This window comes from Cavia porcellus, unplaced genomic scaffold (genome assembly GCF_034190915.1).
Source record: "Cavia porcellus strain 051 isolate PalLab524CR breed Dunkin Hartley unplaced genomic scaffold, mCavPor4.1 scaffold_5, whole genome shotgun sequence".
Lineage (NCBI taxonomy): Eukaryota > Metazoa > Chordata > Mammalia > Rodentia > Caviidae > Cavia > Cavia porcellus.
Window position 1 is genome coordinate 85,652,856 of NW_026947488.1, and position 22,339 is coordinate 85,675,194.

General features: G+C 40.2%; 1 protein-coding gene, 1 non-coding gene and 1 pseudogene across 2 annotated transcripts in view; 1 reads left to right on the forward strand and 2 right to left on the reverse strand.

Moving 5' to 3' along the window:
- Nucleotides 1-2,463: 2,463 nt before the first annotated feature.
- Kpna4 (karyopherin subunit alpha 4) overlaps nt 2,464-22,339 on the reverse strand; it is a 64,068-nt gene continuing 44,192 nt past the window's right edge. Inside the window, exons 12-17 of the mRNA XM_063249280.1 lie at nt 21,603-21,731; nt 20,079-20,183; nt 16,470-16,541; nt 14,817-14,979; nt 5,733-5,827; nt 2,464-4,463 (exon numbers count right to left, since the gene is read on the reverse strand). Of these exons, the coding sequence (XP_063105350.1) occupies nt 4,365-4,463; nt 5,733-5,827; nt 14,817-14,979; nt 16,470-16,541; nt 20,079-20,183; nt 21,603-21,731 (663 nt within the window). The 3' untranslated portion in view covers nt 2,464-4,364. The remainder of the gene's footprint in view (nt 4,464-5,732; nt 5,828-14,816; nt 14,980-16,469; nt 16,542-20,078; nt 20,184-21,602; nt 21,732-22,339) is intronic.
- Nucleotides 18,961-19,257, forward strand: LOC134476135 (large ribosomal subunit protein eL42-like; annotated as a pseudogene).
- On the reverse strand, nt 21,031-21,358 carry LOC111753500 (small Cajal body-specific RNA 7). The gene has a single exon (XR_002788288.1). It is a non-coding gene; the product is annotated as a small Cajal body-specific RNA 7 (non-coding RNA).

Sequence of the window (22,339 nt, forward strand, 5' to 3'; positions counted from 1 at the left end):
GTTCACTAAATATTCCCAATGTTACAGGCATGGACTTTGCTATTATCTGGAATATTGGATCAGAATGTCTGTAAAATTCCCCCTCTAGCCTATTAAACTGGTTTCCCTTTAATGAATGTAAGTAGTCAGAAGTAAAATTGGTGTAAGAATACTCATATCTAGGTCTTCAAAATAATCAATAGTAATTCTAATTTAAATTTCACACATAAAAAAGAAAATAAACTCTGGTAACTGCCTTTGATTAAAGATAAACAGGCCTGTTTATATACAAGACAGGGGAAGCTGCAAACTTGTTTTGCACTGGTTCACAAATTTTAGATTAGTTCTAAAGAAGCAACTGGAAGCACTGTACAGTACAGGACTAGAGGTCTGTGCCTTAGCTGGCCCTTCCTTAATAGCTGTGTGACTTGGGCAAACCACTTTGACCAGTCATTTGAAGGGGAACACTGGGGCAGATCATACGTCCTCTGTGAACCAGACACCCACACATCGCTTAACAAAATTTATGGAAAATGTATGGATAATGCACTTTTGGAGGAAAGCTGGTCCAATTTTCATTAGGTTCTCACAGGTGACTGATCCAAACATGAGGCTGCACTACATATAATCACTTCTAAACTGATCCAGTTCTAAGTAACTATATTCCCTCACGTTTGATTACTAAAGCTTCCCAATATTCCCTGGCATACATACCCTGTACAACTCCCTCCCTTGAATCTGAGCAAGATTTGTGAATATAAAGAAATAACTAATCCATGTGAGCAGTCTAGATATAGGCAAGGTGAAGGGATTTTGCAGGTATAATTAAGGTTCCTATTCAGTTTGGCTTTGAGTTATTAAAAAGGGAAGTTATCTGGGGGTTAGAGGACTGAACTACTCAGCTGAGCCCTTTAAGTGGATGGGCCATCCCTGAGATCAGAAAGTTTCCTGCTGGACTTGAAAAAGCATGCTGCTATGAGTTCTACAGCTACAAGGAAATGGATTCTGCCACACAATCATGAAGAGCCCCAGATTTCTTTTCTTTTTTTTTTTTTTTTGAGCCCCAGATTTCAATGAGACTTGACTGTTGCCTTTATTGGGCCCTGAACACAGGATGCAGCTAAGCTGTTATTGGACTCCTCAGAAACTGAAGAAATATATGTAATGGTTGAGGTAATTTGTTTTACAGTAATTAATCTTTAAAGCCAAAACTTAGTTTGATTTCTGTAACTTTTATGAAGATAAGTTCAGGCTGGCTTTGAACTATGTGGCTGAGTTTCAAACTTAATGGGGATCTTCCTACCTCAGTGTCCTGAGTGCTGCGATTACAGGCATGTGCCACCATGCCAGGCTAACTTCTGCAATCTTGAGGAAATTGAGGCAATGAAAAAATAGGAAAAGGGTGTCCCATATAGTACATTAATTTTACAATAAACCCATCATTTTATAATACAGTTATACCTTTAAGGAAACAGAAAAGCCTATGAACTGCAGACAAGGTAAGACTAAGTGATATTCCCTGTCCCCAATCTCTTCCAAATGTACTTTTAAAGACTACCTGATAGCTTCACCTACATGAAATGCTCTAGCTCAGGTCCAGGGCAATATGCAAAGTACTAACTCTAGCACACCACACTATTATTGAAGCTTTGGAAAATCAGAAATCTTATTTTTAACGTTTTATTTTAGCCTACAACTTCTCACACACCTTTAATATTCTTATTTTGTAGCACTTGAGAAGCAATGAGGGCTCAAAAAAGGCAGTTTAATAAAGTCAAGATTATTTAGCTTATTATCCCATTTTTTCCCTCAACAAATGAAATGGCCTGTGTTAATGAATCCATTTCCTAGATCACTAAAGAATTAAAAAAAAAATTAAGAGTTGCTTAAATCAGTTAACTGAGGTGAATGATATTGAAACAATTCATATACATAGAAAAGCCTATCTTAGAATTGTATTACAAATCAATGCTCCATAAGAGCAGGTAGCCCTTGTACTTGAGATGTTAGTATCAATCTTATTTTATACATAAGTACTCTACAAAATAATTTGGCCTACTACAAGCTTACTGGTTCACTCTGAACCAGACTGTACAGAAAAACAGGAATTAGGCAAATATGGACCTCTCAGTAACTAAAGCCTTCTGTAAACCATGTTTTGTATACAATCTATTACTTGGAGCCATATGTTGAAGTTATATTAATATTTAAAATATGGCTCAAGTTGCCTCTCTTATATTTGGCTGGACAGTGAAGGAAGGCCAAAACCTTAGTTTGAACAGGGAGAATGTGCAAATAGAGATGATGTCAACCAAACCAATTCAGTAGGCTGAAACACTTATATATTTATACTGGAATTATAGATCTTATGAAATTCCGTGTTATGTTGATTCTAGGTAAAAGTTTAAGAAAAATAAGTTAATAGAAGAAATTGAGTCATACTCTAACAATAATTTAAAAAAATCCACACATCACACACACACCCCATGTAAAACATTGCTTTAAGTTTTAATGTTTATTTCCCCAAGACAGCCTAGCCTGCACTCTACTTGGATAAATTTTACAAGCTAGTTTTCTGCTGCTTCTAATTTTAAACTTTAACCATGTTTCTGATGACAAGGAATGCTGCAAAAATACTCTAGTTCAACAAAGAGTTATGATCACAAAATAATTTTTATCCATTCTACAGTGTTTCAGAATTACCAGTTGATTTTTAAACACAAAGTAGATATAGATGCTAATGGTGGCTAATCTGGTATGTTTCTTATAGCAAACTGTTGTTCATGCAACACTTGTGCTCAAAGGGGAAGGCACAGGATTCCTACAATGAGCCACCTTATAAAGAGTTTTTATTTTTACAAATTAATTTATGTCACATTTAATTTAGTGTGCATAACCTCAAAACTGAGGCATTATTCCAATTTATAAAAAACACTTGCATAATTTTTATGCAAGTTTTAAAAATACAAAGTTTTCTCCCTAAAGTGGCTCAAAATAGATTGTTCATGGCTGCCTACATCTAAGATAAAAAGATTCTAAAACAACTGAACAGATTAGGCATATTATTAAAGGTGTTCAAACCATTACTTGATTTGTACATGTACTCAAACCTCTTCATCGGTCTTTATTCAGCAGTACATATGCACCAAATTCCATTTTAGAAGTTTCCATATCATTTTCATAGAAAACAAAGTTTGAAAACAAGTAACATTTAAACACAGCACGGTATTCTATCACAACTGAAACTTTTTCTTCTTCTTCTTTACAGGACTCAACGAAATCTAAAAATGAACTATGCTGTAGATTTATCTCATGCAAAGATCTTTATGTTATCTCTGAAAATGAAAAGGATGGCCTTTTAAGCACATTTTACCGTTTTATACTATTATGGCAACTTGTGTACTGCAACACAGTCTATTTTGAGGGAAATTTATGATTTTTTTCATGCAAAAATCTACACAAATTAGTTTTGATGATATGGAAAGCTTTTCATAGCATCAAACATTCATCTGGTGCAAATGCACAGGGAAACCTTCCTGAAAAGTTTTTTTGACTTTAGAAGCAACTAAAAAGCCATACTAGGTAAAGTAAATAAAAACAAAAACAAATAAACAAACAAAAAGGGTTTGGGGGAGGAGAGGGAAAACAGAAAACACAGGCTGCAGAGTAAACCAATGTCTGCTGCTAAACCGGTCTTTGTTTTCATGTCCAGTGTACATTAACACTTGTGATCTCACTTTGATGATTTACTAGGTTTGTTATCAGCCCCCTGAAGGCGAATCAAGCTTGCATGCGTTCACATACAGCACCACACCACACTCTCGTACACAGTCACTCCAGGACTAGGAGTCTGCTTCACGAGTGAAGAGCCCTAGATTTGAAAGATGAACCTGGCTCTTTATCACTGGGCCAGACATTCATTCAACAATGTCCATTCACACACCGCTTCATAGCAAGGCCTGGGCTCATTTTCCTTGACCTATATGGGCATTCTATTCTCTTTTATGCTTACAAGGCTTGAAGATGATGACAGTACTTCACTTTCCCCTCAACTGATACAGAGGAAGTCAATGTTCCTTCTCAGGCACTGAAGATCTGTGACCTGTAGCCCTTTTTACTTTGAACAACCTAAATAAGCATCCACGTAAGTTTTCATTACATTTTGCCACTCATTCTCACTCGCACCCACTCGCCATCTTGACCTCATTTGGGCATTTTCGGTGATTCCAAATGAAATCTTCACATTTTCTTTCCCGATTTAATGCAGCAGCAGATCCCATGAGCCAAGCTTGATGGATCAAACCTTTTTATATATATGTATATATATATGTATATATATATATATATCTCAGTGCTGCATTGTACCTAACTTCCACAATATCTTTCTAAAACTGGAACCCTTCCGTTGGTACATTGGCAGATGAATTGAAACCAAATGTTCCACCTTGAATTGCCTCTGGAACAAGGCTAGGATCTTCATCAATCTAGGGGAAAAGAGAAGAACATGATAGTTAATTTTAATGTATACATAAAAAGCATTATAGTACCATTTCCATTACCCTTTAAGAAAGTTTTAGATACTATCAACAAAGTACCATAATCCTTTAAAAAGCTGAAACATTTTGCAAAGTTGCTTTTTTTTTCTTTTTAAGAGACAACTAAAGAAGAGAATTAAGAGACTATGCAAGATAGAAATATTCCAAAGAAGGCTGGGGATTTAGCTCAATGGCACAGCACCTGCCTAGCAGGCACAAAGTCATGAGTTTGATCCCCGGTTTCAAAAAAAAAAAGGACTTTTACCCAGAAATATTCCAAAGAATGAAGTAGCAGTAATAAAGCAGAGATGATCCCATATCCCACAGTCAGAGAGTGAACATGCTCACTGTAATTTTTCTGCTAACTAGGAAAGTAAATATTAATCTTTGGCAAATCTTTTGTTGTTGTTGCTCTGGGAATTAAATCTGGGGCCTTGTACAACTAAGCACATACTCTGTCACTGAACTATATCACTAACCTCTAGTTAATCTTTTACTAGCAAGGGGAAATAAATTATTTATATAAGGACTTTAAACAGCAAAATTATATTTACTAATTTATATGGTTTATGTCTAATTTTTTTCCAGAATCCACATAATTACCAACCTACAACATATAATTTTTGAAGAGGCAGTTGCTTTTAAATTTATTTTTTCAAAGAGGTCATACTAAAAATAATTCTTTAATTTCAACTAATTTACAGTAACACTAAAAATATTTTGTATATTGTATATTGCCTTATCTTTTTTTGATGATTACTTTCATCTTTTCTATTACCTATTTTGATCACCAAATAACAATGACAATATATACAAATACGGATTAACTACTGTCATAAGGATTATCAGTTTTTTAAAACATTTTACATTTTAAAACATTTAACATTTACAAATGTTACGCTAGTATCAATTTAAAACCATGAGAACTATAAAGAAATCAAGTAAAAATAAAGCTTATCAGTTAAAAAATATTCCTTAATGTTTGCTATTATAGCTAAAACATCTCAAAGGATTTTGAAACACACAAAATATTTGTTTCCAAAGCAATTGACATTGGTTTGGAAAATGTCCTTATAGCAAGTGATAGTGATCAACACATACCCATTTTAATTCTATTGAAAAAAATACATTTGTGTATATAACCTAGCTCACTGTACTATTTTATCCAGACTTTAAAATCATACAGAAAACTAAGAAAACTACTAAAATATTAAATACATCATCTGAAGAGAAGAACTGATCAATGATCTCATAGGCCAATTTGTAGATGTCTTCATTTTCGTGATTCTGAAGTTGTTCAATTTTCTCCAATCCTGCAAAGAAATTTTATGGAATGAAACAACAGTAACATTTAAAAAAGAACACTGACAAATTATAGCATATTTGTCTTAAAAAGATGATCTTAGTATCTAACAACATATACCACAGAATGGGTATATATCAAGTACAATCATATATAATCAATATTTAGAAAGATATATAAAATTATTTTGTTAAAAAAACAAAGCTTTCCTAATTTCTAGCATTTGCAAAATTTCGCCAGTACACAAGTATGAAACAAAAATTGAAGATACTGGTATGATGCCTAAGACATGTGTTATGTGCACTAAGAAAATGATCAAGATCAACCACAGTATTTCAGGAGAAAAAGAAATTTTCCCTGTAAACACTGAAGATCACAGTAAATCACAGGCAGAAACATTCTTGCTGATACAAACTGAATCTCGTTCCATTTTACAAAAATGATTTTAAGATCTCTACAATAGAATGTTCCTTCATGAGATTTTTGTATCTGAGGAATGGAAGAAATGTACTCATTTCTTACTCTAAATTCTTTTTATAGTGGTCCTTCTATTAAAAAATTTATGACATACAAGCTGAGGACTTGTAACTTCGTTTTTTTCAGAGCTTCACAAGCACAAAATCCAAATGTCCATTTAAATCCACAGGGACATTACACAGGTTTCTGTTGGGAGCCGCAGCCCCGAGCCCGGTCGCCTCACTTGGCGGACGTGAGGCCTGTAGTAAAGAGTAAAGCCTGAGGTAGATTACCCCTCCCATCGAGCACGTTAGTTTCCTGCTTACCGCGTAAGCAACCCGCTCAACAATATAGTCTGCCTGGCAACTGATGATGTTAGCCAATCAGCTTGCCTTGCTTACTTTAACATGATTGGACACTGTATCCGTATATATACTGGTGCCACCCCTGGGGGGGAAGAAGAAGCCCGGAAGTAGAAGCCCAGAAGGAGCCGCGGGGAGCGGACCAAAGGAGGCTTCGGCTGGGAGCGATCCCAGGGCAGGCTGTACGGAGAAGAAAAATAAAAGAAAAGGTTGTCCACTGCCAGACTTTGTCGTGTGTCCTTCCTGACGGCCGGGAGCGACATCGACATTTGGTGGCCCGCACGGGGACTGATCACCCCCGAGACGTGACAGCGGACAACGCTCCAGTACAGAGCTGCGAGACAGGTGAGTTGGGGATAAGCCTGGGCTCTGGGTGGCGCGCACCTACAGGGCTTTTAGACTCCCCTCAGGCTCACGCGTAAGTGGCGGATTCCTTGGGCCTCACGCGGTGAGTAACATATTAAAAGATGGGAAACATGCTAGGTAGCAACACTAAGAGCGAGGGTGGTTGTGGAGAAAGCTCTCAAGAGCTTACAAAAGTACGCAGGGTATTTGAGCAGGCCCAGTCGGGGAGCTCCCGAGAGGGGCCCGTCAAGGGGAACAAAGATGCTAAGGAGAAGGACGGGGCTCTAGCCTCGGAGTCGTCTGACTCCGAGGACGAGGGAAAGTTGAATGGCAAGGAGGCCAAAGAGACCAGCTGTCAGGAGCCTAAGTCGCTCGATAAGGAGTCGCAGGGTTCTTTCCCAGCGTTGCGCCGTGAATTGCGCTCCGCTCAACTTGGTCTGCGGAGGAGTAGGGAGCTCCTGAGCGCTCCCCGGCGCGAGAGGGAGGCGAAGCCTTCCGCCCCACCTTGGGGGCTGTTCCCGGAGGCGATCCCTCGCCGCGAGGCGGCCGCCCGGGAGCTCCCTTCCCCTTCGCCAGAACAGGAAGTGATGCACGGGCCCCCATTTTCCGCCCAATCATGGCCGCCGTCTTATGCTCCGCCGCCGGCGGGTCGGTATTTTTACAGGCAGCTTTGGCAGGGGGGACGTTTGTCTCATGAGGTACATCCACCACCTGGGATAGATAGTGGCCCCTACGGGATATTTCCTGTACAAGTAGCTATGGGCCAGGGACGTAATGCATGGGAGCCTTTTGAGATAAAGCAGATTAGAGAACTTAAAAATGCAGTTACAACCTTTGGGCCGACTGCGCCTTACACCATTGCCATGCTGGAGAACCTGTCTTCTGGGCCCCTCACCCCCGCGGACTGGATTCAGCTGGCAAAGGCGTGTCTGCCCTCGGGTAGTTACCTGGATTGGCGAGCCTGGTACGCAGAGTTCTCTGCAGAGCAGGCTGAGAGAAACGCCAGTCGGGGAAACCGGGGGTGGAACAAGGAAATGCTTATGGGAGAAGGTCGGCACGCTGATGATCAGACTCAGTTCCCCGGCGCTGTCTATGAACAAATCAATGCCATAGGGCTCCGCGCCTGGAAGCAGGTAAGTGGTGCCGGAACAGCCTCCTTGTGTCTTTCAAAAATAATTCAGGGTACCACAGAGCCATTTGTTGACTTTGTGGCCCGAATGCAAGATGCTGCCGATAAGATATTTTCTGATCCGGGAGTGGCTCGACCGCTGGTAAGGCAGCTGATTTTTGAGCAATGTACAAAGGAGTGCAAGGCAGCGATAGCTCCTCATAAGAACAAGGACCTCAACGCCTGGATTAGGATATGCAGAGAGATAGGGGGGCCGCTCTCCAACTCGGGAGTGGCTGCTCTCCTGGCCGCGGCTGTACAGCAGAGGGGACCTCGTGGGTTAGAAGGGGAATGTAAGGCTAAAGGGTGTTTTGCCTGCGGGGAGCCAGGACACATTAAACGTCATTGCCCAAACAATGCAGATGCTAGGCCTCGCCCTAGGAATGAAGAACCATATGTTTGTGGGCGATGCAAGAGGGGATCACACAAAGCTGAGGAGTGTAGGTCGGTCTTTGATGCTCAGGGCAACCGTATTTGTGGACGAGATGCTAGAGGGCCAAAAAACGGCCAGAGGGGGCCCCCTTCACAGGCGGGCCCCCGCCCCAGAGACAGGACAGCTCAGGATGGCAGCCTTCAACAAGGGCCACCCCTGGGTCAGCAGGTGTGGACCTCAGTGTCGCCTCCAGACTTATATTAGTGCCTGATATGGGTGTTCGAGTGCTTGAAACCACCTTTAAGGGACCGTTACCCGAAAATTCCGTGGGTCTGGTGATCGGGAGATCCTCCACGGCCCTTCGGGGTCTCATAGTAGTCCCGGGGGTCATAGACTCAGACTACACAGGACACATTAAAATTATGGTTCAATCTCTTGTGGGTACTATGGTAATCAATAAAGGAGACAAGATAGCGCAGCTCTTGCTGCTCCCCAGTCTCCACAAGAGATTCCCCTCAAAGCAGAAAATTAGAGAAAGTCAAGGTTTCGGTTCCTCAGGGGAAGTCTTCGAGGGACTCCATATAATACTTGATAAAAGGCCCATGCTCTCACTTAAGGTCAATGGCAAGAATATAACAGGGCTCCTAGACACAGGAGCTGACCGTTCCATTATCTCTAGAAAGGATTGGCCCTCCAACTGGCCCACCAACACTGCAGATAACACGCTGCAGGGCCTGGGGATGGTGTCAGCTCCTCAGGTTAGTGCTTCAACCCTGTTCTGGTGCGATGAGGAGGGTCATCAGGGCCATTTCCAACCATTTGTGTTGCAGTTGCCAGTGTCTCTATGGGGAAGGGACATCCTCACTCAGATGGATGTCACGCTTACGTCAAACTGTTCCCCCCAGGCTAAGGATATACTCAGGAACCAGGGATATACCCCCGGCAAAGGCTTGGGCAATGCCCTACAGGGTCGGACATCCCCAATACCAGTAGAGAACAAAAAAGGTAGGCAAGGGCTGGGTTTTTCTTAGGGGCCGCTGAAGAAGCTCTCCTACCCACTTCGATCAAAATCACCTGGAGGTCAAATGATCCGGTTTGGGTACCTCAGTGGCCCCTGCCTAAGGAGAAGCTATTAGCCTTGTCAGAAATAGTCAGTACACAACTTAGATTAGGACACATTAAGCCGTCAACCTCCCCATGGAACACCCCCATTTTTATAATTAAGAAAAAGTCTGGCAAGTGGAGGCTGCTCCATGATCTAAGGGCGGTCAACGCGCAGATGCAGTCCCTGGGGGCGGTCCAGAGGGGGCTGCCAGCTCTCTCAGCCATCCCTCAGTCCTGGCCAGTTTATGTTATAGATCTTAGAGACTGTTTCTTCTCAATCCCCCTGCATCCAGAGGACACTCATAGGTTCGCCTTTACTTTACCCACCATTAACCAAGAAAGCCCTGATCTCAGATACGAGTGGATAACGCTGCCCCAAGGTATGGCCAACAGTCCCACTATGTGTCAGATTTACCTTGATTCCCTACTGGCCCCCCTACGGAAATCCTTTCCCAAGATAAGATGTGTGCATTACATGGACGACCTTTTGCTCAGCGGCAGGGACCCAGACATGCTAAATAATATGCTCGGCCAGTTGGTCGAGGCCCTGAGACAAGCTAATCTGCATGTTGCCCCCGACAAGATTCAGGGAGGAGAAATGGTGACCTACTTAGGCGCAAAAATCTCCCCTATGCTAGTCTCTCCACAGAAGGTCACCATTAGGACGGATGGCGTTAGGACCCTAAATGACATGCAAAAACTATTGGGAGACATTAATTGGATTAGGCCATATTTACATATACCAAATTCAGATCTCAAACCCCTGTTCGACCTTCTAAAGGGAGACCCAGATATAGCCTCCCACAGGAGGCTCACTCCTGAGGCAAGAGCTGCCTTACAGAGAGTGGAAAAAGCCTTAGGTGGGGCTACCTTACACAGAATTGAACCAGGGCGACCCTTTGATGTCTGTTTGCTACAGACTAGTCTACAGCCCACAGCGGTGATTTGGCAAAAAGGACCATTACTGTGGATACACCCTAAGGTCTCACCTGCAAAAGTCATAGAGCATTACCCGGAGGCAGTCGCTTCATTGGCCCTTGAAGCGCACGATAGAGCTGTCCAACATTTTGGCTCAGGACCACAAGCCATCCGAGTACCCTATACCGCCAGCCAGATCAAGACCCTGGCTGCCTGCATAGATACATGGGCCATTCTGAGATGTGTTTTCCATGGGGATATAAACAATCAATACCCTAAAGACCCTATCTTGTCATTTGTCACTCAGCACCCTATAATTTTTCCAAAGGTTACTGCCTCTGAGCCATTAGTCCCAGCAACTACAATATACACAGATGGCTCCAAGACGGGGATAGGCGCCTATGTGATCCTAGGCAAGCCCCCGGTTACCATACAATTTGAACCTGATCAGCCTCAGGTGGTGGAACTGCAGATCGTTAAAATGATTCTTGAACGGTTCTCAGAAGCCATTAACATTGTCTCCAATTCTAGGTATGTGGTCAATGCTATGCAAGTGCTTGAGACTGCCGGTTTAATTAGATCCACTTCCACAGTGGCTGGGCTGTTCCTGTCTATCCAGACATTGCTTCAGAACAGACACCATAAGGTCTTCACCACCCACATAAGAGCACATACATCCCTGCCAGGGCCTATGGCACAGGGGAATGCGGCTGCTGATACTGCCACTCGCCCGTTATGGATTTTTACCTTACTAACACCAATCGAGCGAGCCCGTGCCTTCCATGATAAGTTTCATGTCAATGCCAGGACACTAGCAAACCATTTCCATGTTTCCAGAGCAGATGCACGAGATATCGTGCGACTATGTGACTCCTGTGCCACATACAAACCTGCCATACCGATGGGAGTAAACCCTCGAGGTTTGATCCCTGGTGATGTTTGGCAGATGGACATCACACATATACAGGAGTTTGGGACTCTTAAATATGTTCATGTTTCCACAGACACCTGTTCTCACGTCATATTCGCAACAGCAGAAACAGGTGAAAAAGTGTCTAATGTGATCAATCATTGCCTGGCGGCTTGGGCCGCATGGGGCAAACCAAAAATATTAAAAACTGATAACGGACCAGCCTATATAGGCAAAGCCTTCAATGAGTTCTGCAAAATGATGGAGGTTCAATTAAAACATGGTATCCCATACAATCCCCAAGGTCAAGGAATCATTGAGAGGGCTCATAGAAGCCTCAAAGAAATTTTACAAAAACAAAAAGGGGGAGTAGGCCAAGGCCTGGCCCCAAAGGCACGATTATCCATGGCACTATTCACACACAATTTTTTAAATTTAAATAATGATAATTGCTCCCCAGCCGTGGAGCACTGCAACCCTTCCCCCAACCATAAAGGGTGGGTGAAGTGGAAAGATGTCCTGACAGGACAATGGATGGGCCCGGATCCAGTGGTCAGCTGGAACCGAGGCGCGGTTTGTGTTTTCCCACAGGAATCGGGACGAGAACCACTGTGGGTACCGGAGAGACTGACACGGGCGACAAAGCCCTCGACTGAAGATCAGACCTGCCCTACCGGAGATCCATCACAGACCAACCAACAAGATGAATAGAAATAGCGGTAGCCCGAAATGGACAAGAAGATCCTCAGGCATATGCATGGCTCGCTCGCCTAGCCTACGACCGAGTCTAGGGGTGGTGAGCTTCCCACACTCCTCCTCTAAAAAATTATGACATAGCTGGGTAGGAGAGTCAATGACGGGTAAGAGCGTACTCCCCCGGTGCGACTCAACCTAAGCCAGGCCCTACCCCATCCTGCACGTAAGCCGCTGGACTGTTAGATGCTGCCCAGGTCTAAATTTCTCTCCGAGGGGATTTCTTTACGGAGAGGAAATGAGTGCAAGCTTGTGTGCATCCAGGTTCCGTCCAGTTTGTGCCTGGCCCTAGAAAAAGGACGAGGGCCTCAGGGCCTTGGCAGACCATGGGACGGCCGACCAGGGTCTAAGCCAAGGACCTACGGTAGGCCTACGCATAGGGCATAAGCCTCTGCACCCAGTCCAGGAAGGGCTACGATGCGCACATTTATAAAAAAAAATAAAAAAGGGGGAGATGTTGGGAGCCGCAGCCCCGAGCCCGGTCGCCTCACTTGGAGGACGTGAGGCCTGTAGTAAAGAGTAAAGCCTGAGGTAGATTACCCCTCCCATCGAGCACGTTAGTTTCCTGCTTACCGCGTAAGCAACCCGCTCAACAATATAGTCTGCCTGGCAACTGATGATGTTAGCCAATCAGCTTGCCTTGCTTACTTTAACATGATTGGACACTGTATCCGTATATATACTGGTGCCACCCCTGGGGGGGAAGAAGAAGCCCGGAAGTAGAAGCCCAGAAGGAGCCGCGGGGAGCGGACCAAAGGAGGCTTCGGCTGGGAGCGATCCCAGGGCAGGCTGTACGGAGAAGAAAAATAAAAGAAAAGGTTGTCCACTGCCAGACTTTGTCGTGTGTCCTTCCTGCCGGCCGGGAGCGACATCGACAGGTTTCTAAAACCAGAACTATGCAAAAACATAATTTGTTATCTGCCATCTTCATTTAAACTGTCCTGTTACTTTTGTGTCTGTGTGCTTTTTTGAGACAGGGTCTCACTATTGTCCAGGATGGCCTTGAACTCATGGTGATCCTCCTCCCTGTCTCCAGAGTGCTGGGATTACAGGTGTATGTTACCATACTCAGCTTGTCCTATGATTCTTATTTGGTGACAACCAACAGTAACTTGAGATCTAAGAAAACTTGTTTCCTTCTTCTTCAATCAAAGCTCAAAAACTTCAGTCTATTCACTTCTTGAATCCTGTCATCTTTTTTTTTTTTTTTGGTACCTGGCAATGAACTCATAACTCAGCGCTTGCCAGGCAGGTGCTTATGCCACTGAGCTAAACCTCCAGCCCTGTCATTTTCTGTTTGTCTCTATATTTCTGCCTTCATTTATTGTGGGCTCACTACTGTATATTGGGTGATAGTGGGAAACCACTGGTCTCCCTCTTGTCCCCAAAGACCCAATTCCCCAGGTTATCTGTGGATCTAAACATATCAACACCCTAAATAAAATCCTCCCGTGACTTATCACACTTATGGCAGAATCCACTGAAAGGTTTATAATATATGTAGTCCCAGGTCTTACTTCTAGTGAGACAGACAGTGCTCAGACCTGTATTTTTATATTAATATATAAAAATATTTTAGTAAATGTTTACATAGTAAGAAAAATCCAGTAATAGTAACTATGACTATTGTTTATTTTGTTAGTTTATACTCTAATTCCCTAATGCGATCTCCCCATCTTTTGCTCCTAACTGGACAGTGCTGCATCATTTTTTCTTGCTCCTTTTCTCATGTTAGTAACTTTAAGAATATCTATTTCTTATTACATTAATTTTCAAGTCTCTTGACTATCCCTTGATTTAAGCTCTACTCTTTTGGTTACCTTTTCCTTTATTCTCTTTGCAAATTTTGTTGGAAATATCTTTACCTTTATACTTATCTTGGTGGATATCATTTACATTCCCTTAAATAATTACAAGTGGGACTTCCATATTCTGCCTATACATTAACATATATCCAAGTTGGCTCTGGTACACAGACTGAGTTCCTACTGACCCACACAATTAAGTACCTGCTGTGTTATAAGGCTTGTAAGACTTCACAAGAGTCTGGTTATTTGCTGTTTCTCCAGCTTCATCTCTTAGCAGTTTTCTATTACATATTTCATGATTCAGCAACATGGAACTACTTATAATCTGCTGAAATGCCTTATCTCACTTGAGACTTTGCTTATGGTGTTTTCTGTCTGGAACACCTTTCATCCCTTTTTATTTTAACAATTCTTATCCATCTGTCAAAATTCAGCTCAGATGTCATTTTCTGGTTCTTCCAGGATGGAACAGGTATCTCATTTTGTTGTGTATTTCTATTAGGGTAATCAGCACATTAAATCAGTTTGTATTTATCTTCAAGACTAAACTATATACCTCGAGGGAAAGGACTGTTTTGTTTACCACTGTCTCCCAGTGCTTTAGCACAGTAGCTGTTTAATATATGGCAGCAATCCTAAGCACATGCAAGGGCTGAGCAAAACTGCAAACATAACATGTATTACTTATTCTATTAACTATCAAAAATAGAAAACTACTAAAGTGCTGTAGTTGTCAGAAAATAAATGTAGTTGATAAAAAAAAAAGAGTATTAAAATGTGGCATAATAGCTAGTAAACTTACCTCCACATTCTTCTATAAGATTGGCTATGGTTTCTGCCTCATCTTCAGCCATTTTTAATATATTACTTAGTCCATCAAGTACAACTTGCACAACTTGTGCATCTTTTACAGTCAACAAGTTGCAAAAAGGTGGGATAACATTTTGCTGAATAAGGTAGGCCACCTAAAGAATAAAATACCATAAAATAATGATATGTAGGTCATCTTTGTGTACTATAATATTTTAGTAGATTAATTTTGACTTCAAAATTTTGTGTACGGAAACATGATCTCATTTCTCTCACATTAGCAGACCTTATTAATGTAACTTCCCTTTTTATTTTAATGTAGCAAATTTATTTTTCTCGAATTTAGGGGGGGAAATGAAGTAATCACTCACCTTCAACATTTCTATGCTGTGACAAAACTTCCTGCAAAGATCCTTTCCCCTTATGTGTTAACGAACGATAAAATTAGTTAAGAAGCAGAAGGCTACTTTTTAAAAACTGATGATTCAGTGTGACAGCAACTACTGAGTCTTTGCTATACCTTTTATTACGCTAATATGTTTGCCCATCTCTCAATTCACCATTCTGCTGATTTCATACTGTAGTATTTACCAATCATTTAGATATTTTATTTCCATGCATTCACTTCTGTTCTGGTGTGTATTCATATTCAAATTAAGTCACTGCTTACAATTAGTCCATAGTGCTTTTTTAAAGGCCACAGCTTTGTGATAGTTTTCAAATGACTGACACTAAGCTCCAAATCTACTTTTTAACTACCTGTGAAAAGGTCTAAGGTCTGCCACTTAGCACAATATTTAAACTTTGCAACTTGTATGGACCTGAAAGGGAATGCCGCTTTAAAAATTGTATACCCTAAGTATTCCCTCTAGCTCCTATCCCCAGCTGTCTGGGTGAATTTAATTTCTCATTTCTTTTGTTGCTATTACTAACTGATCGACTGATGATGGTACTAGCGGTGGGGTTGAATCAAAAGGTACTTTATCACTGAGCTACACCCCAACCCTGTTTTATTTTTTGAGACAGACTCTTTTGCTAGTTGCCCAGGCAGAACTTGAATTTATGATCTTTCTTCCTCAGTTTTGCAGTGTTGGGATTACAGGCATGTCACTGTTCCTGGCAATGTTTTGGTTGTAGTTCATGTTAGAATCTGTGAGACAGTTTTCTTCTGTAATATTAACCTTAGAATTCTGTTTTTTCTGAGTACCAAGTGAAACAATGATAAAAATGCAATCCTGACTATAAGCTTTGTGATCTTACTATGGATCAGATAATTCTTCTCAGGGTTTGGTGGTATGCACAGTAGTAAGGTACTTGTCTGGTATATCTGAGGTCTTATGTTTAATCTCTAGCACTGAAACATGGTAGAGAAAGGACACCTATCTTCTATAAAACATGACTAAAGAAACAGTGATAGGTCTATCTAAAAAAAAAAAACCTCACAGCACAGAGGTTAGCAATGCAGCACTGAGGTAGAGCACATGCATGTGTGAACCCCTGGATTCTATTTCCAGGTTTAAAAAAAAAAAAAAAAAACCACAAAGTTATCTTGGTCTTTTTCAAAATCATGATTTAACTTAAATCTAAACATGATTATCTGTACTGATACTCTTTATCAGTTTTGAGAAGTAAAAGCTCAACTTACTTGATCTTTCCTTCCACTAATTGTTAAATTACTTATGGCCCAAGCAGCTTCTTTCTGAGTGCCAAAATCCCCCTGCAAGAAAAAACAAAAACAAAGGAAAAGACTTCTAATTGTAATATACAACAAACTGGGAAAAATGTATTCTGAGACACCAAGCAAATACAAACTTTTTGTGAAGTCCTGGAAAGACCTGTTATTACTGTTGATGAAACTGACAATAAAATGAGTAAGATTAGTAAAGACAAATTTGGGAAATTGCGTAATTTCATTATAAACTGCAATTAAAAATATTTTAAAATAAATATTTCAATAAATTATAGTGGACCCCTCCCCCTCAAGTTAAAACCAGCCTCACATTAGAACTTGGATCACGACTAGAACTATAGGTTTAACTTACAATCAAACTCTTGAGTTACAGGCTGCTTGTGTGGTTGTAAAGAAAGACAATGCCAGAAAAGCAAACTTAGGCGTGTGTAAGCATCAACCTGAGCCCAGATGCTCATGTTTGTGGACGTGATTTCAGTCAGTGCTTTATACAATCACTATGATTACTACTATTAAAATGTTTCCAAAAATGCTAGAAAACAAGCTAAGGAAGGATAGGAAGACAGCAAAAGCAATCACAATAGAAAAGAGGAGGGAAATTAGAGAAATGTGAGAGTGGTATTCACGTGAACAATCTCACTAATATGCACAGCATGTCGGAAATCCACCGTCTCAGCAATCTTACAGAGAAAACATTCGTATAACTTGTGTCGGTAAAGGTGTTACTCAAATTAGTAAGTCATGATCAACAGTGTTGGTCAAGGTAAAAAGGCCATTACCAGTATGGATAAACAAAAGGTGGATAGCAGGTTATATCCTTATAATTTGTGAAAAAGCTAGTGTACAAACGCAGATCTTATAAAGGGTAATTCATCAAGGAGTGATAATAGTGAAACATTTTATGCTAATAAGGAGTGGCTTTGCAATTTTAAAGCAAGTGTAACTTGGCACCGTGAGGCAGCCAGTACTGATAAAAGGGTTGCTGAAAATTACATATACTACTTTGAAGCAATGACATAGAGAAATGGCTTTTGCTCTCATGAAGTTTTCAATTGCAATAAAACTAGCCTTTACTGGAAGACAGTGCCCCAGGAATGCGGTAGACAACTCTAGTGACTCCCCTTAAATGCAAAACAATTATTGTGACTTTAATTATTTGGAAACCTATTTTTTTATACTGACATGTAAAAAGATGGCTAGGGTATTTTTTTTCTTTAATTGGCTCTAAGCATTATAAATAAAGTTAGCCGAGGTGCTGGTATATAATCTCTAAACCCAACAGACAGTTCTGTTTCCTGGCATAATGTTTTCCATACAAGATATGTACAGGATATGAGCACAGTGGGATGTTAGAGCCAACAGCTCCAGGAATGTCAATGGAGTATGAGCCTCAAGATAAAAAGGCTATGATTCCCCAGGGCACAAGAGTTTACATATCAAAAACCAAAGCCACAGCCTCCCAAAACAATTCCATTGTTACCTTAGATTGTGTAAATTGATCCTTCTGCATATCTTTATCTCTACAATTCACAGAGATGCCAATCTTCCACCTGGCCAGCCAGCTCAAGTTACTCACATAATTCCTACCATCCTCACTGTCATTCATCCCTGAGTCACAAGGTAATAAATTCTGGAAGGGCCTAAAATCAAGGCCTTTGTTCACATGTCCTCACAGGGATTAGATTTAGGACCCCTTGGCTGCCCTTAACTTGGAACATGTCTTGGTGTTTTTACTCTCGCCGTGGGTTGCATTAGTGGTGGTAGATTAAAATTAACTTGCTGGGATTCCAATAACATCTCAATGGGATTATAAATATAACTTTCTGAATGGTGAGAAAAGCTAAAAAGACTACTTGGATGACTATACACAGTATTTGGGATGCAATAAAGGAAAACATAAATTATCCAGGAAGAGGAAAAAAAAAGACACCAGGCCACAAGTCTATGAAAGACAGGCTAATCTTACTGCTGCTATGTGCCGATGTGAGTGGTGATTTCAAGATAAAGCCTCTCTTGGTTTATCACTCTGAGATCCTTAGAGTATTCAGAAAACATAGTCATGAAGAATAAACTAGGGGTAATGTGGAGATCTAATTCAAAAGTCTGGGTAACAAGGGTACTATACATCTTTTCTTGAGGCTATCATATCAGGGAGGCTTTCTGTACTATTGTTAAGAAGTATCTAGAGAATAAAGGTTTACCGCGCAAGGCTCTCATCATGGACAATGCTCCTGCTCACCCATGATTTGGAAGAGGAATTGGTTGAAGAATTGCCATGATTTTCTGTTGAGTTCCTCCTACCTAATACAACTCCTCTACACAGCCTATAACCAGCAGGTTCTACCTAACTTTAAGAAGCTGTACACTGGACGCACGAGTGGTGTGAGGTGAGGTGTACAGGCGCCAGACCTCTTGTTTTCATAAAGTAGACAGCTCTATTGCCAAGATGGTCAATGTACCCAAAACCCGAAGGACTTTCCATAAGTATAGCAAGCACCAGCTTCAAAAAGAGACCCAGTATAAGAAGGACAAGATTCCCTGTACGTCCAAGGAAAGAGGTGCTATGATCAGAAGCAGAGTGGCTACAGGGGGCAGACCAAACCTACTTTCTGGAAGAAGGCTAAAATGATGAAGATTGTGATGACACTTGAGTGTGTGGAGCCTAACCGCAGATTGAAGAGGATGCAAGCATTTTGAACTGGGAAAAAAGAAGAAGAAAAAGGGAAAAGTGATCCAGTTCTAAACTTTGTCGTTAACCTTGAGGGAAAAATGATAAGTTCTTTACTAAAGAATCATGACCAATACACAAAGAATGACACAGAAAGTCATTATTCTGCAACTTCTAGTAAAATAAGGGATCCAGGAAAGGATCATCAATGGTTACCTAAAAACCACTAGATGAAAGCCTGATGGATAACTTTATGATCACCTGTTAGGAACGTTGATAATATCTGAGACCACATAACACATGCAGGACAAACACTCTACTGTGCATCTCTTGATGTGACTCACTAGGAAGTAGGGAGCAGTACATGAGGTATTCTTGCTTCAAAGAGTGAATTTCATATATCAATTTACAGAAAATATGGAAGAACAGAAACACAGAGATATTGCCTATCAGAATTGTAGACAAGCATTCAAGGGGAAATTCTCATGCCATGATTGTTAATTCTGTCTTTCAAAACGTTAATATGTGCATGAGAGATTATATAATATACAATTAATAGCATACTTTACTTGCTATTTGATGTTAGGCAATTTATTATCAGTTTCTTTTTCAGTCTAATGCAGATAATCCTTAACCTTACGGGTTTATATTACACCAGGTAATTTTGTCTGTAAGCTTAGAAAAATAGGCAAATATTTATTATTAGTAAGTAATAATATGAGTCGTCAGTAACTCCCAGAACAATAGCATGTTTGATAAAGAAATACACAGAAGACGGCCCAGGAATTTCCAAGAAGAAATATACCTTCTACAAGTTTTAACTTAATAAACAGAAATGTTACTAATTTGATAGGTTCCTTTCCCTTTACTCAGACATATCTAAGACGATTTCTTACCTTATCCAAAAGGTGTATTATCATTGGTACAAGATTGGCATCGATTACGGCTTGAACTTGCTGCTGATTTCCTGCAGTGATGTTAGATAGGAACCACACTGCTTCCTGTAGAATAAGATCCTTTCAATATTCTCATCAAAAAGTAAATCTGTATTTAAGCTAAGAAAAACAGCACTCACTACATTACTCAAATAATTTTTATTACTGAGTTCCATAATAAACTCTCAATTCTTATGTCCTCTTCCTGAACTTTTTGGGACAATTTGCTAATGTTCGTAATTCAAGTCACAATGAACTAATCCTTCTAAAAGAATTTTTAAAGGCAAAGGCTCCAAACTCAAAGCATCTTGGCTGAACAAATACTGAGGAATTGATGAACTGTGATATAAATATAGATTCTTAAAATTACCCCAGTTAAGAATTCAAGATGATGGAGATACCAAAAATGAAAGAGTAACTTAATTTTAGTATAATTACATTTTGTTTTGAGATAACATCTTGCTACACTGCTCAGGCTGAACTTGTAATTCTTTCTCTTCTTCTGAGTAGCTGTAATTACAGGTTATACCACTGCTATACCTGGCTGGTATGCTTATGTTTTTCACTGAATTATTCTTTTGAGAGCTAAAGTGGAGCCAGTGCTTGATTGCTTTATTGATCTATTCTACTCATCTTTTAATGCTAACCTTTGCACCACAACAGCACTAAACTTTTTCTAAGACTATGATAGTAGTCTCAAGTATTTCACAAGTTTCAAAGTTAATAATTGCATTATTAAATCACAGTTAATAAGAAATAAGACATAGTATCTCCCTAACATGCTATGCAGGCTATTATTAGAATTTACCAATTTAGTTACTAAAGGACCACATTTTCTTTATTTCTACAATTGGTAAAAACAAGTTTTACTTCAAAAACAATGTTAGTATTGGTTAGTACCCAGTAGGCTCTTTTGGATCAGATCACAGGACCACATCAATGAACCTGTTAGAGATTTTAGGGTGCTAGGCTACTTAGGTGAGCTGTTCTTGGGTAATAATCATTGGCAATGTTGTAATCAAGAACCCATGTTATTTTCTACAACAGCCTCAGATGCACTCCAATATCAGCATCACCATTCAGTGCCCCCTTTCCATAGCCACAAGCGCATACACACACACACGCGCACACACTCTATTAACTAACTACAAAATACTCAACTGAAAGAATTACTTACAGATTACTAAAATTTCCAGTCATACAACATTCAACACCCAACTATCTCTATTTCATCATTTCCAAAAGAGCCAAAAATGCACTGTACTGATGAGTATGTAGCTCAGTAATGCATCATATGTTTAGCATGCATAAGGTGCTGGGTTTAATCCCCAGCAATACCAAATAAAGATTAAAAAAGCACTTTGTACTTGGCTTGTTTTATATATGGAAAAATCATAAACCAATCTTTGTCAACAAGAGTAAAATATTTTATTTTCTCTATCTCTCATAAGACATTTCTGGGGCCCTAATTTTACAAATACTTACTTTATTAATTTTCTCTTTGGGATGTGTCAGGAGTGCTGGGAAGTGTGAAAGAGCATCACAGTTCAAAACTACCTGTGTTTGCTCATCAGTTCCTGTAACAATGTTGCCCACAGCTCTAAGTGCAGCAGTCTGAAATGTTAAAAGATTTAATGAGATGTTGCTGAATGTGAAGTATTCATTATTTAAAAAGCTGTATTAGGCACTTACTAAAGATGAAATATACTCGTTCATCCATTTCTTTTCATTCCAACAAACCTATCTCTTTGAGCACTTACTTTGTGCCAGACACTGATTAAGAACAGAGGTATCAGACACAAGTCATAAGGGCCAGGGATATATCTCAGTGGCACAAACGACTCCCTGACAAGTGTGAGCTCATGAGTTTGATCCCCAGTACCAAATAAGCAATCAAACAACAAACACTTTTTATATTATGGTAGCCATTGCTGATTTCCTATTATTTTGTTTTGAAGTCCTATACTGCTTTCACTGCTTTCTTTTGAGTGGTTTTATTCTGTTTTATTTTGTTTGGTTTTATTCTCCTAAAAATAAAAAATAAATTAAAAAAATAAGATACATATTGTAGATCTTAAGTAGCTTTTATTTCTTGTGGTTGTGTCTTATACACGATAGGTAGGGGTTCTATCACTAAGCTAAATGCTCAAGCCTTTATTTTGAAACAGGGTCATGCTAAATGCCCAGGCTGAACTAGAATTTGTTAACTTCCTGGCCTAACC